We start from the raw sequence: 9,768 nt of genomic DNA, 5'->3' as shown, positions 1-9,768 counted from the left end.
CAGTGTTGATTTTACAATTAATACATAACATTTTCACTTTCCATACCACGGACCGATTTAAAATATTTGTTGTACAAACGTTTCATTTGCCCATTGTGAGCGGAGTTACCGATCTCCAGTGCTTGTTAAGTCTGTTAGCTGTGTCCCATTTTGTGTGCTTTTTTTAATATTTGTTTGAGGTTTTTTTGTTTTTTTTACAGTATTTTCTAGTTTTGCTAACTCAATATGAGTCCAAAGAAAGCAATGGGCCACCAATGTGTGTTTGAAAACATTCAGGAAGTATGCACAGCGTTGTTGTCACTGCCAATTACCTTTTGCTCCATGCCAAGAAGATAAACCGACACCAAATTCTTAACCGTTGTAAGCTGTTAAACTAAAGGAGTTTTGTACATTTCAAACGGAGTGCACCACAGCACTAGTGACACGACAGTGGAACCTAAATTTACGAACCCCTCTATTTGCAAACTTTTCTGTTTAAAAACTTTTAGATGGCGCCAGATATGCCTCCATGTCATTTATTAATTTTGTGTCCCGCCCACGATGAGGAAGCCGGCTTCAAACCACAGCAAGTTTTTTTAATTGTGATGAGAACTGACTTTACTGGAGAAAGATGCCAAAAGCAAACTTATTTCACTATCGTTCAGCGGCGCCTCTTCCAAAAGCAGACACACGGGCCCTACCCCCTGCCCTCTCCTTCTCGGTCTGCTCCTTGTTTCTTGTATAGAAATTTTATTTACCGGTAATGTAAAAACTTTTTGATTTACAAACCATGTTCAAGAACCAATTAAGTTTGGAAAAAGAGGTTACGAGTATAAACATGACATTTTATTTACACTTGTAAAAAAAAAAAATGAAGTTCTCACTTGAAGGAATTGGAAGGCGTGGTTTAAACCATCCCGCTCCACTGCAGGGACGAGTAGGTCACGCCTCCGCCACTTTGCGGTGAGCACAAGAGGACAGTCTTCTTGACGTTGGAGCCCAGCCGAGCCACGGCGAGGACATCCAGTACCGGCACGCTCTCGTCCTCGGACAGACACACGGCGATGAAGTGAGCGTGGAAACGAAGGGGATCGCCTGGAATTGACGAGGTTCCCGCCAATGTGGGCGGAGTCGTACACAGGAAGTTAAAAAGGATGCTCCCAGGAAGTTTAGAGAAGGTAAAAAAAAAAAACTCACCGGGATAGACAAGAAAATCGCCGCCAAACTTGCCGGCTGAAGTGAGGTAGAAGCCCCGCCCCCTCAGGTCTCTAAACACCTGGTATCGTGTGTTGCATTGTGGCTCTTGGCCAGTGGGCACGCCTGCCAGGAGGAGGGTGCGGTCCTCGGGGCAGTAGGCCAATCCCGCCCTTGCTGTGCTGAGCTGGACCGCCAACGCCGAGCGAGGGAAGCTGAAGCTGCCTTCCAAGGCCTCCAGGCGTCCACGCAGGTCTTCATCATCGCCGCCCGATTCAGACTCTACAAGTGGACCGGAGCCATTAGATCACATGTCAAAATCAAGGCCTGGGGGTGCCCCACATTATTCAATGTAGTCCACAATATTATTTAATGTGGCCCACCACGTCATTCAATGTGGTCCATATCATGTAAAATGGTACATCGCGTCATTAATAATTGGCGCGCCATGTCATTCAACTTTGTCCGCCATATAATTTAATGTGGCCTGTTACGTCATTCAACTTTGTCCGCCATATAATTTGAGGTCAATCCCGGGCTCGGGATCTTTCTGTGTGGAGTTTGCATGTTCTCTCCGTGTCTGCGTGGGTTCCCTCCGGGTACTTTGGCTTCCTCCCACCTCCAAAGACATGCACCTGGGGATAGGTTGATTGGCAACATTAAAAATGGTCCCTAGTGTGTGAATGTGAGTGTGAATGTTGTCTGTCTGTGTTGGCCCTGTGATGATGTGGCGACTTGTCCAGGTTGTACACCCCTTACGCCCGAATGCAGCTGGGATAGACTCCAGCACCCCCGGCAACCCCAAAAGGGAAAAGCGGTAAAAAATGGATGGATAATTTATTGTGGCCTGTCACATCATTTATTATGGTTTGCAATGTCATTCAAAGTGGTTCGCCATATCATTCAATTTGGACCGCCACATTATTTAATATGGTCCAAATCATTTAAAGTGGTACTTCACGTCATTTAAATTGGCCCGCCATGTCTTTCAATTTTGTCTGCCATGTAAATGAACGTGGCTCGTCACATCATTTATTGTGGCTTGCCATGTCATTCAATGTGGTCCGCCATACCATTCAATGTGGTCCACATCTTTTAAAGTGGTACGTCACGTTATTTAATTTGGCCCACCATGTCATTCAATTTTGTCCGTCATATTCACCCATCCATTTTCTACCACTTATTCCCTTTGGGGTCGCGGGGGGCGCTGGTGCCTATCTCAGCTACAATTGGGCGGAAGGCGGGGTACACCCTGGACAAGTCGCCACCTCATTGCAGGGCCTGTCCGCCATATAGTTATATAATTTAAAGTGGCCCGTTACGCAATTTATCATTGCCTGCTATATCATTCATTGTGGTTTGCCACTCATTCAATTTGGTCTGCCACATAATTTAAAGTGGTACGTCATGTCATTTAAAATGGCCAACCATATCATTCAATTTTGTCTGCCTTATAATTTACCGTGAAAGCCATGTCATTCAATTTTGTCCGCCATATGAGTTGTCGTGGCCTGCCACGTCATTCGATGTGGTCCGTCACATCATTTAATGTAGTCCACATCTTTTAAAGTGGTACGTCACGTCATTTAAATTGGCCCACCATGTCATTCAATTTTGCCCGTCATAATTTAAAGGGGCCCGTTACACAATTGACCTTGGCCTGCCATATCATTCATTGTGGTTCTCCACATCATTCAATTTGGTCCGCCACATCATTTAAAGTGGTACTTCACATCATTTAAATTGACCCACCATGTCATTCAATTTTGTCCACAATATAATTTAAAGTAGCCCATCACATCATTTATTGTGGCTTGCCATATCATTCAATTTTGTCCACCATATATTTATAGTGGCTTGTTACGTCATTTACAGTGAACTGCCATGTCTTTCAATTTCGTCTGCTATGTAATTTAATGTGTCCCGTCACATCATTTATCATGGTCCGCCGCATTTTTCAATGTGGTCCACATCTTTGAAAGAAGTACGTCACGTCATTTAAATTGGCCCACCATGTCATTCAATTTTGTCCGTCATACAATTTAATCTGGCCCGTTACGCAATTTATCATGGCCTGCTATATCATTCAGTGTGGTTCGCCACATCATTTAATACGGACCGCCACCTCATTCAATTTGGTCTGCCACATCATTTAAAGTGGTACTTCACGTCATTTAATTTGGGCCAACATGTCATTCAATTTTGTCTGCCATATAATTTACCGTGGCTCGTCACATCCTTTATTATGGCTTGCCATGTCATTCAAATTTGTCCGCCATATGAGTTATTGTGGCCTGCCACATCATTCGATGTGGTCCGTAATATCATTCAATGTGGCCCACGAAGGGCAGCCATAGTTGCGATGTAGGCCTCAATAAAAAGTTTGACACCCCTGCATTAGATGATAAACGCTTGGTGCGTGTCATTGCGAGGACTTGCTCACCTGCACGCGATGAGCTCATGGCTCTGACCAGCGCTGACTTCCTGTCGCGCAGAGCGAGGACGCGCTGTTCGTCAAAACTCCACCGCAGGTTCTCCTCGAATTGTGCCACCTGCTGACGAAGCTCCGCCCCTTTAGCGTCCTACCAACAGCAAGAGTTCATCAAACACGCCTTACTGTCCCGATGACAGCTGCGCAGGCACCAACTGACCAGCGGTCCCGGTGGCAAGATGGCGGACACGCCTTGCTCTGCTAGTAGCCGCTCTTCCTCTGGCAGTAGCAACAACGGCCGACCCAGGCGGACATTTTGTCGGGGGGTCCGCGGCAGGGACCCCAGCAGCGCCCCCACCAGGCCAAGGGATCTGACCGTCCGCAGGTCCTTCATCCTCCACAGCAAGGGGGCGGAGTCACAGTGACTCACACCAACTCCTTGGAGAGATGGCTCCTCCTCTTTCTCGGCCATCTTTTCTCTCTAAAGCGAAAATGGTCATTTGACAGTCGTTTTAAAAAAGTTGAAACAAGAGATGTCCGATAATATCGCCCTACCGATAATATCGGCCGATAAACGCTTTAATATGTAATATCGGAAAATATCGGTATCGGTTTCAAAAAACAAAATTAATGACTTTTCAAAACACCGCTGCAGGGAGCGGTACACGGATGTAGGGAGAAGTACAGAGCAGTGGCGTCTCCCAGTCAACCCCCCCCCCCTCTCACACACAACACAGGCGTTGCAGCACCACTGCAGCATGAGAGATTTACTGGCGACGCTTGATGACCTCATTAAACCGCCGCAAGCGGAGTATAACAACAAGAGTGTGTTGCTGCCGGTGCTGTAGCCGTGGCTAAGAAGCGAGCGAGCTCTGTGACTAACGACACCACCATGTCTATGGTTTGGGATTATTTTAAAGTGTCTCTGAAGGATAAAAAAAATGTCAGTGAACGGAGGTGCCCTGTCTCAACGCAGCATTTCCGAAGCTCTCACTGACTGGTAGGCCACTTAAAACACTCACCACTAGCTTGCAGCACATTTGTGATACTCATACAAATATGTTAGAGCAAGGCAGATTGAGCCAAGTTTATAATTTCCTGTTATACAGTATGCCAGGCAGCCTTGCACTAAAGGAGGACTATGTTATGGTTTACTTTATTACTCTAGTATACTCTGGACTAAAGCTGTGAGCCTTCATTGTTTTTGTAGCTGTTGTTTTGAGGCTTGTTTAAAAAAATAATGCAATTTGTGAAAGTCAATGTATAGTATTTCCCATATTTGTAATTGGGGGTTTAATCACCATAAATGATTCCCGGGGGCGGCACCGCTGCTGCCCACTGCTCCCCTCACTTCCCAGGGGGTGATCAAGGGGATGGGTCAAATGTAGAGGACAAATTTCACCACACCTAGTGTTTGTGTGACAATCATTGGTACTTTAACTTTAATGTGTAGTGGGTATCAGGATTATCTCAGGGAGAGCATGTCCCAAATTCCGAGCTGCTGTTTTGAGGCATGTTAAAAAAAATGATGCACTTTGTGACTTCAATAATAAATATGGAAGTGCCATGTTGGCATTTTTTTTCCATAACTTGAGTTGATTTATTTTGGAAAACTTTGTTACATCGTTTAATGCATCCAGTGGGGCATCACAACAAAATTAGGCATTATAATGTGTCAATTCCACGACTGTATGTATCGGCATCGGTTGATATAGGAATCGGTAATTAAGAGGTGGAAAATATCGGAATATCAGCCAAAAAAAAGCCATTATCGGACATCTCTATTAAAAACAGTACAAACTCTTTAAAATAAACTTAATTTGGGGATATGTGAGTTTCAAATGTATGAAAAGAAACGACCCAAACAACACAATTTTAGCTGAGATATCTAATTTTCTAGCCTCCCTTTAAAGGCCTACTGAAATTAGATGTTCTTGTTTAAACGGGGATAGCAGGTCCATTCTGTGTCATACTTGATCATTTTGCGATATTGCCATATTTTTGGTGAAATGATTTAGTAGAAAACATCGATGATAAAGTTCGCAACTTTTGGTCGCTAATAAAAAAACCTTGCCTGTACTGGAAGTAGCAAACAATGTGCGCGTGACGTCACGGGTTGTGGAGCTCCTCACATCCTCACATTGTTTATAATCATAGCCTCCAGCAGCGAGAGCTATTCGGACCGAGAAAGCGACGATTTCCCCATTAATTTGAGCGAGGATGAAAGATTCGTGGATATGGAAAGTTAAGAGTGAAGAACTAAAAAAAAAGAAAAAGCGATGGCAGTGTGATCGTTTCAGATGTAATTAAACACATTTACTAGGATAATTCTGGAAAACCCCTTATCTGCTTATTGTGTTAATAGTATTTTAGTGAGATTATAAAGTCATACCTCAAAGTCGGATCGCTGCGGTGAACGCCAGTGTCTCTGAGAGAAGCCAATGAGCCAAGATCACAGCTGCCTTTTTGACAGCTACAGGAGGAGGTCCAATAATCCACTCAAGTCTCCGGTAAGAGCCGAATTAATATCACAATTTTCCCATCCAAAAACTTGCTGGTTGACGTAGAGAAACATGTTCGCTTGACCGCTCTGTGTTAAAGCTTCACAACAAACAAAGAAACACCGGCTGTGTTTCAGTGCTAAAGGCATCTGCAATCCATCGCTTTCCACCAACAGCATTATTCTTTATATTCTCCATTATTAATTGAACAAATTGCAAAAGATTCAGCAACACAGATGTCCAAATTACTGTGTAATTATGCAATGAAAAGAGACGACTTTTAGCCGTGTCTGCTACAACCCGAGACGTCACAAACACGCGTCATCATACTCGTCATCATTCTGCGACGTTTTGAACAAGAAACGCAGCGGGAATTTTAAATTTTAAATTTAGTAAACTAAAAAGGCAGTATTGGCATGTGTTGCAATGTTAATATTTCATCATTGATATATAAACTATCAGACTGCGTGGTGGGTAGTAGTGGGTTTAAGTAGGCCTTTAAGCACAGTTGTGTGTAACTTTTCACTTTCACGACAGAAGCCTCCTAGTAAAACAGTACAAAGTCTTTAAAATAGACTAAATTTGGGGATATGCGAGTTTCAAATGTATGGAAAAACGACCGAAACAACACAATTTTAGCTGAGTTATCTAATTTTCTAGCCTCCCTTTAAGCACAGTTGTGTGTAACTTTTCACTTTCACGACAGAAGCCTCCTTAATAAAACTGGAAAATAAATATTTGACTTTCATTATTTTGTACTACCTTAAAACACACAAACTGTCAATCCATCGCGCCGAGAGGCTGGATTCGATGATTTATGTTGTTTACTTAGCATCTTAGCTAGCGTGCAGTGACGGCTGCATGCCGCACATTTTCATCGCGTTTGCGACATGCCGTAAACCACCGCGGCGGTAGGTTTTTACGTCAGTGTCAGCCAGGACTACTTAAACAAGTTTGATCAGCAGCTGAATAAAACACAATGAATTAGTCCACTTCTTGTGACGCGCTGTGTATCTGTCAAACTATATCAGTGACGTTAGAGACGCTTTTCAGGAAAAGGTGTACTTTTGTGTTGGAAGCTCAAATTATTAGGAACCCCGGAAATCATTGATTGAATTTGATTGGTTTAGAATATTATTAGTAGATTGCACAGTACAGTATATATTCCTTAAAATTGACCGCTAAATGGTAACAACCGAATACGTTTTGAAACTTATTTAAGTCGGGGTCCACGTTAATCAATTCATGGAAAAAACAAGTTCCCTGACCGGGAATCGAACCCGGGCCGCGGCGGTGAGAGCGCCGAATCCTAACCACTAGACCACCAGGGAAAGCTACTGATGATTAGTGGTATTGTCCGTCGCGTACAAATCCCGTCAATCCGGACCTTGGGAAAGTACGGCAATCCAGCGCACCGCACATCCCCAAATATTTTTTTTTAGATCTTGATTGATTTAAAACCTCTTCTCACTCCTGCGCTTATTCAAGGCATGCGGTAAAAGTAAGCAGGCGCTAATAATTTTAAAATCTCTTCTCACCCTTGCGCTTACCAATGGCATGCAGTAAAAAAAATTGAGTGTAAGGATACCATCATGAAAAGCACATTTAATAAAAAAAAAACGATATTATGGTTATTATTTTCAGCACCGAATAACCTACAATCGAGTATTCAACTTAAAACCCTTGTTACATTAAATGAGTTTAAAGCTTCTGTGAAAGGATTGCAGTCTACCTTGTTTGTATAAAGTGGAGCTGCCATTATGATGTGCAGTGATGTTTTCTAATGACCGTAAGTCTTCAACTATAGAAAGTATTGCAATGGTTGGAATCTGCGCTTTTGGATGATATACCAGTTACTAGAGTAATGTAGTTAGTTACTATGGTCATCTAATTAGTTACTGTGGTCATCTAATTAGTTACTTTGGTAATCTATGCCACAGCAGCTCAGACGAGGCACCAGCAGTGTGGGTGGGAAGCATTTCCACGGACGCGAAAGGAGATTTTCACAACAAAGTTCTAAGGCTTAGTGATATGGCAGATATATCAGATTGTAGGTGGGCTTATTTTGTACCCTTCGCGTTCATATTTCACTGTTTGTTGCATTTTTGCGCGTTTTACTCGATTGTAAAATATGTCAATTGGAAGGGGGTGTGACATACAGTATTTTATCGTTCATAGAAAAAATAAAATTCCGTCATGTTTTTTAAGGCAGTCTGTCATAACGTTTTTAGCATTCAATCAGACATTATTTTGAAGTTTTTTTATTAGTGTTCCTAAAAATAGATATACCAGCCCCCAGACACATTTTTTTCTCTAAATGTGTCCCCCGAGTCAAAATAATTCCCCAGGCCTGCCTTAAATTGATATCTTTGTTAAACACAGTTAAAGTGATTTAGGTAGCCCTTTTTCTTTTATTTCTTAACTCTATCTGTATTTGCTTGTTTTCTTTCCGTGACATGTTTCGCTGATGTTGAAAGTGCCTTGACTTTTGTGCGTATTATAAATGTATGTTTGTCGTTCAATTAAAAATTTTTAAAAAATATACAAATCTGGCCCTTCACATCATTTAAAGAGGCCTTGAAATAACAGGTGTCAGTAAAGTCTTTTATCTTTTCTTACTAAATGTATTTGTTCTTTCCATAATGCAAAAAATAGTGTACTATCACACATTTCAAGTTAAAGTGAAAATACGTCTGCTTGACTTGTGATTTCAAAGCAAGTTATCCATCAAATTGTAAAAACGACTATAGCGTAAAAACTGACAGCTCCGTTGCCAGAATTTTATTGTATACACAATGTACAAACCCCGTTTGCATATGAGTTGGGAAATTGTTTTAGATGTAAATATAAACGGAATACAATGATTTGCAAATCCTTTTCAACCCATATTCAGTTGAGTATGCTACAACGACAACATATTTGATGTTCAAACTGATAAACACTTTTTTTTTTGTGCAAATAATCATTAACCTTAGAATTTGATGCCAGCATCACTGATAAAGTTGAGGAATTCTCATCAAACACTTATTTGGAACATCCCACAGGTGTGCAGGAAACAGGTGGGTGAATGATTGGTTGGGTAAAGAAGCAGCTTCTGTGAAATGCTCAGTCATTCAGAAACAAGGATTGGGAAACGGTCACCACTTTGTGAACAAATGCGTGAGCAAATTGTCAAACAGTTTAAGAACAACATTTCTCAACGGGCTATTGCAAGGAATATAGGAATTTCACCATCTACGGCATGGGTGTCAAACTCTGGCCCGCATTCACCACTAATACTCATACTCGTCAACCCTCCCAATTTTCCCGGGAGACTCCCGAAGTTCAGTGCCCCTCCCGAATTTCTCCCGATTTCCACCTGGACAATAATATTGGGGGCGGGCCGTAAAAGCACTGCCTTTGGCGTTCTCTACATGTCGCCACGTCCGCTTTTCCTCCATACAAACAGCGTACCGGCCCACTCATATAATATATGCGGCTCATACACACACACAAGTGTATGCAAGGCATACTTGGTCAACAGCCATACAGGTCCCACTGAGGGTGGCCGTATAAACAACTTCAACACTGTTACAAATATACGCCACACTGTGAACCTACAGCAAACAAGAATGACAAACACATTTCGGGGGAACATCCGCACCGTAACACAACATAAACAAA

At 42.4% G+C, this 9,768-nt stretch overlaps 1 protein-coding gene and 1 non-coding gene across 4 annotated transcripts; both read right to left on the bottom strand.

Annotated features, from left to right (window-relative positions):
• Nucleotides 1-812: 812 nt before the first annotated feature.
• tsen34 (TSEN34 tRNA splicing endonuclease subunit) lies at nt 813-7,026 on the bottom strand. Of its 3 annotated transcripts, XM_061877802.1 has the most exons (6): nt 6,868-7,006; nt 5,997-6,205; nt 3,825-4,085; nt 3,617-3,755; nt 1,177-1,455; nt 813-1,074 (listed from the first exon to the last, which is right to left on the bottom strand). In XM_061877802.1, the coding sequence occupies exons 3-6, from the start codon at nt 4,074-4,076 to the stop codon at nt 887-889; spliced, it is 858 nt and encodes a 285-aa protein (XP_061733786.1). In that variant the 5' UTR covers nt 4,077-4,085; nt 5,997-6,205; nt 6,868-7,006; the 3' UTR covers nt 813-886. The 3 variants fall into 3 exon arrangements, with proteins under 3 accessions (XP_061733786.1, XP_061733785.1, XP_061733784.1); XM_061877801.1 differs by lacking the exon at nt 5,997-6,205 and having other exon boundaries at nt 6,868-7,026; XM_061877800.1 differs by having other exon boundaries at nt 5,997-7,010.
• A 338-nt stretch (nt 7,027-7,364) lies between these two features.
• Nucleotides 7,365-7,436, bottom strand: trnae-cuc (transfer RNA glutamic acid (anticodon CUC)). Its single transcript has one exon. It is a non-coding gene; the product is annotated as a tRNA-Glu (tRNA).
• Between the last annotated feature and the right edge of the window lie 2,332 nt (nt 7,437-9,768).

Source organism: Nerophis ophidion, linkage group LG18, assembly GCF_033978795.1.
Source record: "Nerophis ophidion isolate RoL-2023_Sa linkage group LG18, RoL_Noph_v1.0, whole genome shotgun sequence".
Classification (NCBI taxonomy): Eukaryota; Metazoa; Chordata; class Actinopteri; order Syngnathiformes; family Syngnathidae; genus Nerophis; species Nerophis ophidion.
This window is presented reverse-complemented; position numbering and strand designations above follow the sequence as displayed.